At 34.9% G+C, this 17,841-nt stretch overlaps 2 protein-coding genes across 4 annotated transcripts; one reads left to right on the top strand and one right to left on the bottom strand.

Moving 5' to 3' along the window:
* Positions 1 to 8,061: 8,061 nt before the first annotated feature.
* Positions 8,062 to 14,989, top strand: LOC107899196 (protein downstream neighbor of Son). Of its 2 annotated transcripts, XM_016824832.2 has the most exons (15): positions 8,062 to 8,393; positions 8,561 to 8,711; positions 9,411 to 9,469; positions 9,560 to 9,686; positions 9,804 to 9,877; positions 9,975 to 10,128; positions 10,208 to 10,395; positions 10,564 to 10,778; positions 10,917 to 11,015; positions 11,514 to 11,632; positions 12,621 to 12,722; positions 13,307 to 13,416; positions 13,544 to 13,631; positions 13,908 to 14,110; positions 14,485 to 14,989. In XM_016824832.2, the coding sequence occupies exons 2-15, from the start codon at positions 8,601 to 8,603 to the stop codon at positions 14,696 to 14,698; spliced, it is 1,863 nt and encodes a 620-aa protein (XP_016680321.2). In that variant the 5' UTR covers positions 8,062 to 8,393; positions 8,561 to 8,600; the 3' UTR covers positions 14,699 to 14,989. The 2 variants fall into 2 exon arrangements, with proteins under 2 accessions (XP_016680321.2, XP_040947080.1); XM_041091146.1 differs by lacking the exons at positions 8,062 to 8,393; positions 9,804 to 9,877 and having other exon boundaries at positions 8,574 to 8,711.
* LOC107899197 (F-box protein At5g06550) lies at positions 14,968 to 17,608 on the bottom strand. Of its 2 annotated transcripts, none has more exons than XM_016824833.2 (2): positions 16,219 to 17,604; positions 14,968 to 15,358 (listed from the first exon to the last, which is right to left on the bottom strand). In XM_016824833.2, exons 1-2 carry the CDS (start codon positions 17,517 to 17,519, stop codon positions 15,133 to 15,135), a joined length of 1,527 nt encoding a protein of 508 aa, XP_016680322.1. In that variant the 5' UTR covers positions 17,520 to 17,604; the 3' UTR covers positions 14,968 to 15,132. The 2 variants fall into 2 exon arrangements, with proteins under 2 accessions (XP_016680322.1, XP_040947081.1); XM_041091147.1 differs by lacking the exon at positions 14,968 to 15,358 and adding an exon at positions 15,699 to 15,922 and having other exon boundaries at positions 16,219 to 17,608.
* Between the last annotated feature and the right edge of the window lie 233 nt (positions 17,609 to 17,841).

The raw sequence follows: 17,841 nt of genomic DNA, 5'->3' as shown, positions 1-17,841 counted from the left end.
TTTTTGCAAAATAAGGAAGATTGATCAATTGCTATGTCCCTAGAGACGAGAACATGGAAGCTGATAGTATCACCAAGTTGGCCTTTGGTAGGGAGTAGGGCTACAGTTATATGTAACTTCTCCTCTTGTGTCCTTATAGTATTTTGTTATAGTTTTTCTTTATTTTCACCAAAAAAAAAACATTACATCTCCTTATGATGCAAAATATTGTAGAACATAATATTATTATTATTTAGATCAATAAGGTATATGTTGAAGGAAATCTTCAGACGTTTTACATTAAAACCATAGATAAAAATGAAATGAGATACGCATGTCCTTGCATTATAGATATTCCTTGAAGGAATACATTATACTTGTAAGATTGACGTATGAAATAGCAACAAGAAGTTCACTAGTGTTGGAATGATTGGTTAAACCATCCCAAGTCAATGATAATGTAAAATACTTTGATGAAAATTTATATGAATTTTTATAGAAGGATGATAAATTGTCTTTATTGTAATAATTTTCATCAATACTAGTTTTTGGGGAAAAATATTAAACTAACACCGGCTAAAGTTAGAGGTCATTTGCATTTTTGGATGATATTCAAATAATATATGAGATCATGTATCACATGAGTGCAACCCGAAGTTTGCAATATTATTTCTTGAAATAATTTGATTGTGCACAACCACTATAGTATGTAATGTATGCTAACAACGCTTGTGCATTATATCCTAAACTTGATTTCTCGTAGTTTTATCTAGGATAACATTAAGTTTTCTATGCTTATATATGTTATGTTTAATGGTTAGCAAAGCCATGCCTCCATTTAGTTTATTAATCATTAATATAAGAATAGCTTTACATTAAGCATGTATTTTTATATGCATTGGGTCAGCATGTAAGAAATATTTCTTTCGTGGAATTGACTTTCATTTATAAGCCATTAGATTTCATTTAAGAATATTTGGATGTGCAATATCTATTTTATATTCCACCATAATGCACTAAGATGGTCCATCTGTTGGGAAATGTGTCCATATTATAGTAAACATGTAACTATTTTCTATATATTTGAACGATGAATAAATAAAGTTAATTTCACATTTCACTATTATATCTTTTGTGTTTTTGTCTTTCATGTTTTTCATGCATAGTAAAATTGTGATAAACAAATATTAGTTCATTGATTGTCTAAATTCAAACTGATGATAAATGGCACTGTAAGAACGTTTACATTGCGAGAAAGACAACTTACTTCAGTAGATAAGCTAAATGAGTCTGTAATCCCGTAAAAGAATCAAAGTGAGCATTTGATTCAAATACTTAGAAGGATTATTATGTCATCTACAATTTCAATTGGGGAGATGACTAGTTTTGGTTATCGGAGTAGTTGACTCCACGGGTAGAGACATAGATGTAATCATTGGAAGAATGATACATTTAACTAGACCCAAGGTGAATTAATTCTGAATCCATTTGTGAAATACTTCACTTGTGATGTTAATGTTGTGATTTACCTAAAGCCTGAGTTAGCCACTAGCCATGTGTATGTAACTCATGTACTTTGATATAAGTGGAAGCTTATGCTCTAAAGATGATCGATCCCATAGCCGTTATGTTGGGTACATGACTTGTATCTGGCATGGATTTACTAGCAACAATGAAATTCATAGCTCGATTAAATAGTTAACGATATCCTCTCACTGGCATTGTGTTGATTAATAAATATGAAACGTGGTCACAAGTTGTTCGTTCTCGAACAAACAATTTATCACAGACATTTGTTGGCAATGATCATATTAATCATTAAGAAGACAAAATGGCAACAATAAGATAAAATATGATTGTACTGAGTGAGCGGATTTAACTCAAAAGAATCAAGAATATTATATGAGGGTAACACACATGACGGGATCATTGAAAAAAGCAGTTGGATGAATTGCTTTTGTAAAAAGTATACAATAAAGATTTTTCAATCACAGTAGTTCTTGTAGACTGACTCTATGATTAAGTAAATTGCGAATTATTGGAAAGAAGCTTCTAGACATAATTGCAATTACTCAAACCTAATTGTATGTGTCCGATTGGTCCTTCTGCTAGCTTAACAAAAGCTCGATCGGACTTTATTTGAATCAGAAGAAAATTCTATGACTTTGGAAATTTTTTAATTGAGTCAATTTATTCGATTTTGAATTAAATTAGGCGGTCGTGAGAATTTTTCAATTGGAGAATTTGATTAAAGAATTTTCTTGAAAAATCTTAGTAATTTTTGGGAAAATTAATTTTGATCAAGTAAAATAAAATTAATAAAATTAATTAAAATTAATATTCAAGTTAGACAATTGGCCTAATGGACTTGAAAATTGGATTTGAGATAAAAAAATTGGTCCCGAGAACCCAAAATCGAGATCAAGACCTAAAAAATGGTCAAACCGGGCCGATGGTCCAATCGGTAACTGGACTGGACTGGTCAGGCAGTCACTAGGCCTAGATCGAATCGGCAACAATAGAACCAGCTCAGGGTGTCGTGAGGATGTCGCACCCATGATGGCACCACCGGACACGACGGTGCCAGTGGGGATGACGACAAAATTTCGGTAGCCAGCGGGTGGTCCTTCGACGATTGAGCAGTGGAGAAATCACACTTTTACTAAGACCCTACCGGATAATTTGATTTAAATTAACTATTCTAAAAATAATATTATTTTAATACTAAATTAAATTTAATATTTATATTGATAGTATTTTATTAATTTAATATTAAAATATTAAATTAATTTTATAAGATTTAATATTGAATTTAATCTAATATTTATCTTGATAAGTATAATATTAATTTAATATTAAAGTGTTTATATTCAATTATAGTTGAATTCTCTAAACTCTCCCTATATAAAAAGAGTCTTAGGTTATTATTTTTCACACAGTTGAATTCAAGAAGAAGTTGTAGAGAAAAAATTCTTTGAAGAAATTATTTCAGAAAATTTCTAGAGATATTTTTCTTATTTATAACTTAGCCCAAAAGTCTAGAGAAATTGTGAAATTACCCCACTAGTAATTTTGTGGAAATTTTTTTGATTTGAAGTGAACTTACACTCAGTAGACGTAAGCTTGAGAATAGCGGAGAAGATTACTTGGTTGAAGCGTTCATCCTAGATGAATTGAAAATGTACAATTTTGATTAAATGCTTATTACTTTAAATATCACAACCGAGTTCTTGTTTTTGAAAAAAAATTAAAACTGTGGTTTTGTAACATCCTTAACCCCTCTCCATCATCGGTTTAGGGTAACGGGCATTACTAATCAATCAGAAACATTTATTAACATCATAAACCATGGTGTAAGCTAACTATTAACAACAATATATTATACAGGGGCAGATCATGCCAATCAAATATTTTCATAATAGTGTTTTATACAATCGAATAATGATCATGCTATGCAATGCTAAACTTGATCTTCCGTTTTCTATACTCTTATCACTATTTATCCCCTATTGAAAGCTAGAAGTTGGATACATAACAAGACTATTCCAATTATTAGCATTAGAGTATTGGTCTATACTTTGCCTATCTACTTTCGATGATATTAGTAGAATGACCTACTTCACCTAATTTAGGTTTGTTATTTTTTTTATTCCAAATCAGAGTAAAAATACTCTTACAATCCTTAATACAAGTTTACGGGACCCTAAAAATAGTCTAAAAACAAATAGGGGCTAATTTGAAACAATTCTGGAAGTTTAGGGTAAATTTCAAAAATACCTAAAAATAGGGGTCACAGGGCCATGTGGAACGCCACAGACCGCGTGACTTTCAAAGTTGGGACACACGACCGTGTCCCAGCCCATGTAACTCACTGACTTGAGACACACGGCTGTGTGCCAGCTCGTGTGTCAGCCCGTGTGGGAACTACACTTATATAGTTTTAAAACATGTTCAGGGAACACGCCTGTGTGTGTTGCCCACGTGTGACATACAACCGTGTGACAGACTGTGCTCCAGGCCGTGTGTACCTAAATGTACCTTAAAACTCAAGTTTACTAATTCATACTTACTTGGACACTAAGCGACTCAATTACCAACCATTTGACCTATTCAAAACACAATTAAATATGCTCAAAATAGGCCAAATCAATCATCTACTATGCCTAACCAATGTACCATCATTGGTACCACATTCTATATAATCAAACATACTAGCAAAGTATCAAGCATTCAAAGCTTTCGTTCATACCAAATTTTGCCATAATTAGACTAACATTTAGCTACTTAAGCTACTAAATTTTAAACTAACACATACTAAAACATTAAGCTAAGCTATTATACCAACATAGCCTCAACCACTGCCATATATACACATAATCATCATTTCACTAGAAAACCAAAATATTATCACATTATAAATAACCTCAAACAAAGACTTTCTAGGTACATGCCATTACAATTTAAACATCACCACACTTGAGCTCAGGATTCGTTGTTGGATGTTATGTTGACGATAAGCTGAAAGTACCTAACCTGTGCACGAAAAACAAAATCGCACACTAAGTATAACTCGGTGGTATTTCTATAATCCGAACATAAAAGTAAAATACAATACAATTACATGCTCAAGTAATAGTAAATGATATTATGCAATATTATCTCAATCATAGTTCAATTCATTTCATACTTAATTAAACATCATTCCTTAAATACATATCCATTCACTACTTTAGTTCCCAATTCGCATTTCATTTTATATTTCACTTCATTCTATCACACTTGCTATTCAATAGCATTACCATTTTCAAATCATTACCACCTCAAGGCATTATCTCGAGTTTACCGTTTACTTCCTTTATTAACGTGACTCGGATTTGAACACGGGATTCCAACCATCTTATTTTCATATCAAATCCAATATCTCATACAATATACAATATTTTATTTTATGACTACGCAATTTAATACCTTGTCACTAATAATCATTCAATTAAAATTCACATCTCATGAAATTGTTTCAAATGAATAACTCACCTTATATATATACTTACCAAATAATGCAATGAATAAAAGCATCATTTTTAAATAGTTTAGATTATAGAAACACAAATCGTATATTCCGAGCTATTCGACGTTGATCTTATCTTTCCCCTTCTTATTCGAGGATTCCGGAACGACGTTTGCTACAGAATAAAATAATTACACTAGGTTAATAATACACAACTCAATTCGTGAGAAATTTCAAATTTTCTACTACATTTTGTTTAGTCTTCAATTTAGTCCCTAAATCGAGACTAATTTTAATCTCCACATTTAACCTTTAATTTTTATACTAATTTTAATCACTACGAGTAATGTTGTGACAATTACATAATAATCCAAGAAACATACTCATAACGGGTCAGTCCAATATGTTGTTCTCTAACACACATATCCATGCATCGATTTTGACATTTCATATCAATGACAACTCTTTATCATCAACCAACTACATGTTAGTCTTAATGCATTATCGTTGTCCCATCCAACAATAATACTTGACTAAAGAACTTTTAAGAATAATCATATTATTCTTAGGACATTATTATAAAACAGTTTATTTATACACATAGAAAAGAAACTGAAATAATAATGGTAACGCATTATATTAATAAACATGATAAATCAAGTATGTTATTACAACCATCTCATGATTGATCTTTAGGCATACTCTAACATTATCCACTAAGTGTATGTAGCTCATATGCTTTGATATAAGTGGAGACTTATGCTCTAAAGATAATCGAGCCCATAACCGATATGTTGGGTACATGAATTGTGTATAGCCTGACTTTACTAGCAAGAATGGAATTCATAGCTCGATTAAAGAGTTAACGATATCCTCTCATTGACATTGTCTGGATTGATAAATATGGAACGTGACGACAAGTTACTTGTTCTTGAACGAGAAATTTATCACAATCATTTGTTGACAGTGATCATATTAATCATTAAAAGACACAATAGTGACAATGAGATAAAATATGATTATATTGAATGAGTGGCTTTAACTAAAGGGAATCACAGATATTATATGAGGGTAACACACATGACGAGGTCATTGGACAAAGCAGTTGGATGAATTACTTTCGTAAAAAGTATACAATAAGGACTTTTCAATCATGTTACTTCTTGTGGACTGACTCCATAACTAAGTAAATTGCAAATTATCGGAACGATGCTTTTAGACATAATTGCACTTACTCGAGCCTAATTGTATATGTCCGATTGGTCCCTCTGCTAGTTCAACAAAAGTTTGATCGGACTGCATTTGAATCAAAAGAAAATTCTACAAATTTGGAAATATTTTAATTGAGTCAATTTATTCGATGTGGAATTAAATTAGGTAGTCGTAAGAATCGTTCAATTGGATAATTTGATGAAAGAATTTTCTTGAAAAACTAATTTGGAAAATCTCAGTGATTTTTGAAAAAATTAATTTTGATCAAGTAAAATTAAATTAATGAAATTAATTAAAATTAATATGATATTTTTAGAAATTAATTTTCAAGTCAGACAATTGGTTGAATGAGTAATTTAACTTGAAAATTGGACTTGAGATAAAAAAATTAGGCCTGAGAACCCAAAATTAAGACCGAAATGCAAAAACTGGTCAAACCGGGCCTGGTGTGTGAAATTGGACCGACGGTCCAACCGGTGGCTAGACCGGACTAGTTGGGTCGTCACAAGACTTGGACCGAATCAACAACATCCAAACTAGCTCGGGGTGTCATGAGGGTGTCCCACCTGTGATGGTACCACCGGACATGACAGTGCCGGCGATAGCGACATTTCGGTGGCCGGCGGGTGGTCTTTCGGTAAAAATGTGACTGCATGACTTGGAGAAATCATCGTGATGTCATGACATCCTATGCATGCTCGTCACGACGTTGCCGCCATGTTCGTTTGGGGTTTTGTCGCGATGTCGCTTATCTTCATGTTGCGACGTCGCCTCTGTTTTACCTCTTTTTCGGTAAATCTTCAAACGTCTTCCTAAGTGTCTGCAAAATGTCTGATAAATGTGAAAAACATCCTACAAGTCTCCACCTTGACTCGTATTTATCACGCCTCCTTTTTTATGCCCTATCACGGGCCTAACTCGAAATTTGTTGAATGTCAACCAAGTATAAATCGTGCTCGAACTTGGAAACTGAAAGACTCCTGATCTTCAAATCAAAGTTGTACAATGCAACATGGGCTAGTAATACCCGAACATGAGAGAAAGTATCAACTTTCTCCACTTGATTGTAACCCTCTGCAACCAACCTTGTTTCAAACACTGTACGAACCATTCAAGTTCTAAAGACCAAAATGGATGAGATTCTTCTCTAAATCAGGCACGTGCTTGACATTTGACACGACTCCACCTTCAACCAGATTACGTGAAGAGCAACGAATCATCACCCTTGTCCTCGGTCATATCAACTATCTCCTTAATTATCTGAAACTGCCAGAAACTGAAACTTATGATACCACGGGCAAATGAGGCTTCGACTTTTCACTAAATGAATAAACAAACGAGAGTACAAAGATAGAGATAAAAACTAAGCCCCGAAACCCGAAAATAAGAACCCTCAAAACATAAACACAAAATTCTCTAAAAACTTGTAAAAACTAATACTTAAATGTGTTATGGGTTAATCTTTCTATGGTAGAAAACGACCTATTTATAGGCTAAATTTATATGTGAAATAATTTTAAAACAATCTACGCTGATCAAAGTTCGATTGGAATAAATAATCAGAATTTGACTGGAAGAGAAAATCGAGAAAATTACATGACAGGTCGTGACGTCCACTATCGTGTTGTCGTGACGTCATTTTTGCTTCTCTCTTGTTTCGTCATTGTATCGTCGTAATGTGACATGCTCCTCATCATGACATCACTTCTCTGTTTGTGTGTCTATTGTATTTTCTCTTTCTCGTTAATTTATTTTTTCATTTCATTATTTCACTACAAAAACATATAACTATTGGGCCAGGAACTTGGTGATTTGATTTCTTCACCCAACAAGGTTGCGATGCAAAAATCCCAAAACCCAGCACCCGAAAATAGGCAAAGGCAACCACGTGTGATCCGGTGCCAATTAACGGCACCCTGCCACATTAAATAAAACGACCGTATAACGCCGTCAATTGCAGGAGGGAAATCAAATTGTTCAAAAATCAATACAAAAGACTCAAAAAAATTTCACTCTCTCCACTTTAACGCAATTTCTCAGCCCCTCTTCTCTCTCTATTCTCTCCTCTTTTCGTGATTTTGCCCCAGCGGGTCAATTTGGGGGCAAAGCTAAATCTTTCCTCGAAACCCTAGATTAATGTCCGCTTAGGGCATGTCCATATCCCCTCTCGCATCTTTTATTGATTTATTAATTGGTAAGGCGTTGATTTGAATCTGATTTTCATATGAAATCTATTTGGAATTGTCACCATGTTTTCTAAGGTTTTGACTATGAGCAGGAAATTACGCATATTCTCTTTGATGTTTCTTTTTTCTATTTAAAGGAACGGCATAATAACTGGGATTGTTGTCGCTATTTCAGGTAAACAAGTCGAGGTTATTGTTCGAGAGGACTTTCGAATATGGCGAAGGTAGCTGCGCATGGTGCATTAACTTCTGCTTCGTTGCAAATCGGTGGGGATGCCCTGAAAGTTGGTCCAACAGTTAAAAGGAAGACCCCTTCGGAACTCAGAGTATTGCTTTCTCTTTTCTGCTCTCAAACTGATATTAGCACTGTTGCGGATTGGCTATCTTGGTTTCGATTATTTCTTAGGACTATGATTGAGTTTTTTTTTTCACATTTCCTAAACTACCCTCTAAACCCTTTGCTAATTATACTCACCTGAGGAGGAAGGGCATTAGGCACCTAAGTCCATCCCAAATCGCCACCTCTAGGATTCTTTAACTACATTTATGCCAACTAAGCTATTACTTGGTTGAAAATTCTTTTTAATTGTTTAGGGGGAAGGATGTTTTGATAATGATATCGTGCTACTCTTGAAAGTGATAAATTCATTGTTAGTCACTTCTCTATACCATTTATTTATTTTTAAAATTTTTTCCCACTAAAAATTCAATGGCTTCTTTGATTTTATCATATATTTTAATTTTTTATAATGGTTCACTAATTTAAGTGTTTCTTAATTCTGCCAAATCGAACCTTTAAGTGTGATATTTAATCTTTTCATCATTCTCTGAACTTTTTTTTCTCCTGTTAGCTTATTTTTCATCCGTACCTGAACTATTATATTTTTTGGTCAAATGATATAACATGTTTATGTCATTTAGTTTTGAACTTGTAGAAGCAGACACTAATTTGACTACAGTTTAGCTGATCTTTCAGAGGAATTGTTGTTTACTTTTATGCTTAATAAGAAATATTCATATAACAGGGGGAACAGTTAAAGCGAACCAATGTTGCTGAGCTTGTTAGTAAATCTTTGGCCCCAAGGTAATGCAATTAGTCCACATTTGTTTACAACTTTTTTAATCTTAAGTTGCAACTTCCTGAGGAATTTGTTTTCTCCATTCCCTTGGCTAGTGAGATGGATAATGGACTCAAGAAAACAGATCCTCCAAGGAATCCTAGATATATTGACACCCGTATGGATGAAGTATATCCTGCCAAGAAATCAAGGTTCAAACTTTCAGGAAAAGAAAATGCCAAGGTTGTTACATTTCCATAAAATGCATTTAATGGACATATCTAGGTGCTTCTAAAGTGTTAATATTCATAAATTAATCGCTGGTTAATTGATTTGTTCTATTGTGTTATCATTAATCAGGAAAATAGTTCAATTCCGCAGCCTATCAGCCTAAAGAAAATCTCTGCATTTTCAAATTTTGCTGCTGAGAGAAGGCAACAATTTTCATATTATGTCTGTTAATCCTAGTATTCCTCCACATAATACATAGAGTTATTCTTTGATTTATTGGTTATATGTTGTTCCTTTCAGTCCACAGAATTCTGTTGCTTCTGTTGATGTTCCAAAAGATGATGTTCTCGGTGCCTGTCCTACACTTGAAAAATGTAGCCGTGGTACATTTCTTACTGTTACTGAGCTTTCATCAGGGGGTCAAAAGTTATCAGGCTTGGCAACTGTTGAAATGGTATATGCTTTTAGCAGCTTCAAGCTTGATTACATAAATTATGTTTGTTCACCTTAATAAGCCACTGATCATTTTGTAGGATAAAGCTTTGAAAGGACTAGCTGCCTGTGAAGCATTCCCAACTAGACCTCCTGAGTCTTCTGGAAAAATTGATGACCTTTCAACTGGAAACTTCTGCTCTGAATTCCATGTGACTGGCCTGAAGGTTCCTCTGGATTTTACTTTGAAAACTTATATGCGATTGGTGTCCTCATCGTCCGTGAATTGGTGAATAAACCTTTTGTTTTTCTTCACATATATATATTATATTTTCTCTACTTGGAGATAAGGTCACTCCTGAGATGTGTTCCTTTGTATATGTGTGTATTGCCTCCTTGTTAAGTGACTGCTTATTTTGCCTGTTTATGTAACTTAATACTGTTTTGGTAATTCCAGGTTAAATAGGTTAATTACGTGTGGTACATACAATGGTGTGCCTCAGTTTGCATCCCATTCTGGTTCCTCTGAAGATCAAAATATTAGCAGTGCTTCACAGACCAGACTGACTTCCCAAGTTTTGAATTCTAAAGCATTACATTCATGGATTTACCCTCAATCTACCTTTCCGCCATCTCTCGTGTCAATATTGGTCTCATCAGCAGCAGATGGAGGTTTGTTTAATGGAACTTTTGAGTTTAATTCTCTCTTCTTTGTGGACTAACAAACACGCACTTGTCCAGAATGTTTGTTCCTCATACTTTCTTCTCCATTCAGAAGTTATCTAATTGATGTTGTCCCTTTTTCCCCAGTTGAAATGGATTTCTTAAGAAAGCGAATTGGAGCATGGGAGGAGTCATTTCGGAGTCTTTATTATATGTTTCGGGAAAATGCTTGTAGCGTCTTTTATGGTAAATGTTTTTTCAATGTTATGACTTTCGTTGACACATTTGCAACCATGTGCTGATCTTCTTGAATATTTATAATTCAGCCAAGTCCTAAGGCTGATGTTTTATCTTGACATGAGAACATCTTTTATGTCTTGCACATACACATCTCCATGTATGCATGCGCAGCAGTGCTTGTATTTATCTTGTTCAATTGTATTCATTTCTGCTTCTGAAACATTGTTGAAAAAAAAAATGCCAATGTCATGCATATGCTTACTCTGGGGTTAATATTTGCTATGGCTCACGGGGTTATTTATTTATTTGTTTTTAAGAGTAAGACGGGGATATGCCTATCCATTAAATCCTGCTCGGTTTCATCCTCTATTTCAAGTTGCCTTTTCTTCTTTTGATGACGGAATTCTGTGTGAAGTTTTATGTTGGAATGCTGTGCTCATTTGCATTATTTTGTTTAAAAGTACAAAACTATCATAATAATGATTTGCTGGAAACTTTCTTCAGTGTGCACTTCACATTTTGTGGTAATGTTCACTTCTGTTGATGGTTCGGGAAGAAGTAGATCATACCAAGCTTATATCTCCCAGTCAACAAGAGGTTTGAGATCTTCACTAAAAGAGCATGTAAGATGCCATTCTTAAGTAGTTAAGCTATTGCATAGTGCTTGTAATCATGATCATGTTAAGTGGGCTTATCCCACATTTTTTAGGCACTGGATTACCTGTGGTTTTATTTCAAGTTGTGCCTCTCCACCTATTACCAAATAGTTTTAGGTTGGATGCTTAAAGTTGTCTTGTCCAATATTTATCAATTCTTGGATTTCCTTCAGTCTTATATTCAAGTTGTGCTTCTCGATGTACTATTAAATGGTTTTATGTTGGATACTTAACAATAACAATAGAATCATGTGGAAAACTGTATACAATGAAAATAATTTCTAACAGTCCTTTTAGAGGTTTTTCTGTGAAGCTATCATGCTCGTGATATTTACTGCCATACGATATTAACTACAAGGGTAGCAAGTGGTTTGCTTCTTAGATAGCGTGTTATTAGCATTCCCTTTATGAAAGTGGTTATTCTAGTCTATAAAGGCTTCATCTAAAATACTCTAAACTATTCACTCTTAACCTAGTAAGTGTTGGTGCTAAGGTACAGAGGTAGAAGGTTTGGGTTACTGTTTTGTTGCAGTATTTTAGATAAAATGGCAGATTGATGGAAAGCTATAACATGCATAAAAGCAAGCTTTGTTAATGTCAGCACTGTAGAGAAACTATTGCTGATTTCTGACTTTACAAACATGTATGCAACTCCAGTCATGTGGTTGCTATTTCAGTTTTTTGCTTGTTTAAGGAATAAAAGCAGACACAAGTATCTGGTTTTAGTATTTCTAATGAGTGACAACTGATACAAGTTGTTGCCAACCCAATGTTATGACTGATGTATGAGGAATCAAATATTGCCAATGTCATTTATTTAATACTTTCTGAGGAATTAAAAGATGTTGCGCCGATCAGCTTATTAAACATATACATCGACATCTATGCTGGTAATTTATATAGCCATTTTGATTCATTTTCATGCTTTATTGATATTGTATGTTGTGTTCCCTAGGATGTTTCTTTTTCTATGCCTCTTTGCCACTCTCAAGTAGAACAAGTAACTACTGAAGATCTTGTAGAGCTGTCAGAAATTGAGAAGCGTAATTTGGGTCAGGTTTGTACATCTTCTGATGATAGTTTTCTTGATGTGGCTTTTGACTGAATTCATGCCTTGGGCGGACACATTAGATACTTTTTGGTGCTATAATTTGGGACATCAGAAACCAGACCATCAGTTTGATACTTCAGCTGCGAAGTTGATCTTGCTTCGCCTGCTATTGTTCAGGAATACTGCTTGATATATTTACATATATATAAGGTTTTCTGAAAAAGATTGGAAAGTTTTGATCTGAGTGCTATATTCTTGTGTCTCTTTCCATTATCATTTTAGTCCCTCTTTTTTTAGTCCTACATGCTGCTGACTTGTTATCCTTAGTTTCAAGTATAAATCAGTATTGTTCAACTTGTGACAATATTAAATATATATTTCTAGGTACCACTGAGCACTTGTAGAAACTTGCAACCTAAAGAATAGTAGTTTCATGCGTTAATCTCCGAAGTGATTGTGTGTTTATAAGTAGGATGGTAAAAATGAAAACTTTGGTGTAGCTACTACGGCCCCTTTGCTCATTTTATGGTATCTTTTTTTTGGCCAAAGAACTTATGGTATACCTATTAACTTGTGTACAATTTCTGCAGACTCGACGCATGAATTCCTTCTCTGATGTTGATAATACTCCACAGTCTCTGCTGGCTTTCAGTGGAAACCGGAATGTTCATGGCTTGTATGATATTTTGTTAAATTATAGGTGAGTTCCTTTTATTTCTCAATTCAAATGACAGTTCATTAAATTGATTTGGCCAGGTTGAAATAAATAGAAATTATCTTTTTTCTGCATTTTCTTGCCTGACTATTTTCCTTGTAACCGTCTTTAGATCTTTCTTGACCTTTTTGAATGCGGTGGATGTTCCTGTATTATATTCTCCTGTACCCTTTCAACATGCTGCTCTTTCTGCTCCGGAGGTGAGTAATGATGCGAGAAACAAGATTTGTTTCTCTTTTTAGCTTTCCTTGGTTGTGAATTCTAATTGCTTGTTCTTTCCCTATTTGGGTGTTACAACCCTAGATACATGCTATGATCTTGTGCAAACCTTCTCTGTTACGTTTGGCTGGCCATAGAATAGCTGTTTGACATAATATCTTAGTTTTATTATGTAAAATAGCGATTGGCGTTTTAAACTCGCTTGTCAATTTTTGCAGAACCTGGTTTACATGTTTTTATGTCAACTGGATTTTCAGGTTAGATGCATGGAGATCAAAAGAGCTGATCACGGTACTTATCTTTCCCATGGATCATCCACCTTGAACGATGGTCATTCCACACCAATTTCATCTGCTGGCCTTTGCTATAGTGTTGAAATCAAGGATTCACATATTCCACCTTGGATTATCAGCAAAATATGTGCTCTAATGGCCTCTAAAGGACAAAGCTTTGAAGCAAGGTATAATATACAATCTTTTTATCGTTAATGGATCTTGAACTGCAACATTAATCAATAATTAAACCTTGAACAATATTTGTCCTTGACTTTGGTTAAAACTCGCTTGAAGTTATCAACTAGTTTGGGATGATATGAAATTGTACTACTTTTTTTCTCCCCCCACCCCCCCCCCCCGCGTCCCCCTTTAAAATGAGATGTTTTGAATGCAATTATGATATCAGAATGGTTTAAGATGTTTAAACACACAAATGATGCTGTAATATATTGCTGGTTCCCTAACTTTTGAGGGTAAACAGCATAAACAGGAAAAAGATAAAGGCAAACTAATGGCATTACCTACCTTTCTGTCTGATTTTATTTGGGTGGTTTTTCAGCTTTACAACGGAGCACACTTCAGTTGGCTTAAATACGGCTCTTGGAGTGGTTTCTCAGATAGCCGATAGTGAAGTCACAGTTGAAGACTCACAAGAAACAGCCTATACTTTCGGTATTCCCGAAGCAATTGTTTCCCCTTGTTTGCATTCAGGCTTATTAAAGGGTTTGAGCTACTGCAATGGTTCTTATACGGTGTCTCTCTCACCCGTATGACATTTTACAGCTGGAGAAACTATATTTTGTTATCCATGCCTGATTTTGTTTTGCTGATTGTAATGAAGCAACGGTAATGGGATTTCATATTCATGGAACTTTTGTTTCCCCTTGTTTGCTTCTAGTAGTCACGGTATCTTAGAAATTACATTTTGTTACTGATTCCAACTTGGCCTTTGTATTCTAGTTTGATTCACAGAATTTGTAACTTGTATCGTCCAAGTTTGTAAGGGCTTGTTGAGCACATGTTTTATTTTAATGCACAGAACTAAAACATAATGAATTTCTTTACTTTAGAAGAATCGATTCTGTGTTTTGAATATAATGATACCAATGGCAGGCAATGAAAAGAGTTGCTGGGTCTGGTCTTTAGTTGTTCTTCAGCGGCCTTCACGGGCGACCATTTCCGATGGCTTTTACAGACAGTTCTAGCATTAGAAAGAGAACTTGAAGGCACCCACCTTGTAATCAGTCACTGAATCCCAGAAAGACATTTTTTTCTGCTTTGCTTTCAGTCTCAGTCCATCAATTGTTCCAGGGAAAGAAGCCTCTATAGCATTCTTAAAATTTTCATACAAGTTTATTCTGTCTGTTGTCCCAGAAACAAGCTTGCTAGCATTCGGCTTCTTAAGAAAATCGAGAACGTTCAATAAATTTCTCCTGCAATAAATAATAAGTAAAAACTATATAAGTTATGATAATATGTATGCCACTTGCAGAAGTGTCAAAATTAAAACAATCATTAGAACAATGCTGTTGAATTGTCAGCTCCAAAATTAAGCCAGCATGGCGAACAACCCAAAATATAGAACTAAAAAATACCGTATAATCTCTAACAAGTAATAACTCATGCAAACCATATTGAATCAATTAAAGAAAATACACCCTCATCTATTATCACGAGTGAAGGTTCTTTGGAGGACTTTCAAGAAGATTTGGCATAAATACTAGCATTTCTCAAACTCAAAAGGATTTGTAGGATGATTGCATAATATTCTACCTCTTCTCCACTTCTGTTGCAAGCATTCCGATTAATCTCTCTCCAAAGACAGATTTCATGTTGCGAAAGCTAAGAAGACTAACTCAGAATCAACAACAATGCACAACAAGATTAGCCTAGCAATCTTCCTCAATGCAACCCCCTCTTCCTTAGCTGTGTTTTTATTGTGTGAAGATCACATAATTTGGATGAGCACCCAATCGTGTCAACACAGGTATCCCACCCTAAAGTGCAGAGTCCATGTGACAGAGTTTATAACCAATTCGACATGCTATTTTGGATGTTGAGGGAATGGCCAAAAGTTAAGAACAAGATTCTTTCTAGATTCTACAAGTATTTCTTCAGTTAGGGCATTTAATCCTACTGCAAATCCTTATCAAATGAGCTTCATAAAGGTCAAAACAATTGTGATTTTTTTTTTTGGCTATTAATATCAAAACTGAACTCAAGAGACTGTAGTTAGTGATTCTTCATAAACCATAGAAAAAACTAGAAAGAAAGAGTAAAAAGGAAGGCATACCTGCTAACATAGTTCTGTGTAATGGCAACAGATTCTTCTAGGTTAATCACTAGATGCCACCATCCATTTGGCACAAAGATCACTTCTCCAGCCTTACAAATACACTCAATAGGTCTCTTTTTCCAATCCTTTGTTGCATCATAAAAATTCATGAACCACTCAATTATAGAAACAGGACATGCCACTTCCGCTCCATCTGGGCTCGGGTGTACCCCAGGTGGAACCACATCAGGCGGGAATAAAATCCATTTCTTAGATCCTCTAATCACCGCATTCCAGGCAGATGTTGAATTAGGATCAATATGGAAGGATGATCCAGACCCAGCTGGTCCAATTATAATCCACCTATAATCTGGCCTCCGATTACCCAAAACACTAAACAAATCCTCTCTGAAGTAAACTGGAACATCGTACTCTGAGCCTAAAGTTGGAATTTTTTCTGCAAATTTCGGATCAAATAAGTACAATGGCCTCTCTTCTTTTACTTGATCTGCATAGCTAAAATAATCATCTAGCCTCATCTTAACTGGTCCAACTGCAAACTGAGCATCGCCACATAAATTAACCAAATAATCTCTATCCCACTTTCCCAATGCATCCCAATTATCCATGCACCCTTCCAACAAAACCGGCTTATTAGGTTCTTCGAAGTTTGTCAGAAAATCATCAACACTAATCCCTCTTTTTCGAATTATATTATCTCTTTCAAGCCATTCAGGTTTCATTTCAAGATTAGCGCACAGCCAACTCTGAAACAAATAGTCAGAATAAAAATCCCTTACTCTCAAACCCGAAGAACGGGCACTCCTTGAAACATCAAATGAAGGATGAAATGTAGATATGTAAGTAACTTTCCATGACCGATTATAAAAAAATCGTCCTTTCAGGTTATCCAATACAAGATTCCTCCAAAGGGGTTCATGGCTAGTGAAAACATAAAATGATTTGCTAACAGTAGCTAAAACACCTAACTGGGTACCTTCCAAAAGGCCTAAAATCTCAAGAACAAGCTCGTCAGACAGGATTTGGAGAGTACCTAAGCCGATGTTTCTTGAGTTGATAGCGCCTGGGTTGAAGTAAAGGTTTCCCAACGGTTGAACCCCATGAGAACGAGAAGGAGCTGAGGATTTGAGGTTGAATCCTACTTCTTCTTCATTATCTTCGAGATGCATGTTTTCGGGAATGAAATCTCGTGTTCTGGAAACCTTTTTGTGAGTTTTCACTTTAGTTTTGTTTTTGGGTTTGTTCTTAGTTTTTCTTTTTATGGTTTGAGACAGTAAGCTTCTCCTACAACTTAGCATGTTTCAGGGTTTTTGCTCTAAGGGCTTTGCTTGGTTAGGGTTTTGCACTTTTGCTGCGGTTTCTTTCCGCCCTGGAAATAAAGTAAATCTGAGTATTTTTAATTTCAGAAGGACTTAAAGCCCATCCAAGTTTCTACTCAAGACTCCGAAAGTAGTCGGCCCAAATTTTGCTTCAATTATTTTCCGCCTAGATTTGTAAAGCTTGGAGGTGAAGATAGAGATATCGACCACAACCTCCCTCCAAATTTTTCAATACAGTTTCGGAAACTACTTTAGTAAAATTTTAAGGAAAATTTGATTATGAGACCAAAAAAACAGAATT

The sequence above is a fragment of the Gossypium hirsutum genome, chromosome D04, assembly GCF_007990345.1.
Source record: "Gossypium hirsutum isolate 1008001.06 chromosome D04, Gossypium_hirsutum_v2.1, whole genome shotgun sequence".
NCBI classification, from domain to species: Eukaryota; Viridiplantae; Streptophyta; class Magnoliopsida; order Malvales; family Malvaceae; genus Gossypium; species Gossypium hirsutum.
Note: the sequence above shows the minus strand (reverse complement) of the source record. Positions and strands in the feature narration are given on the sequence as shown.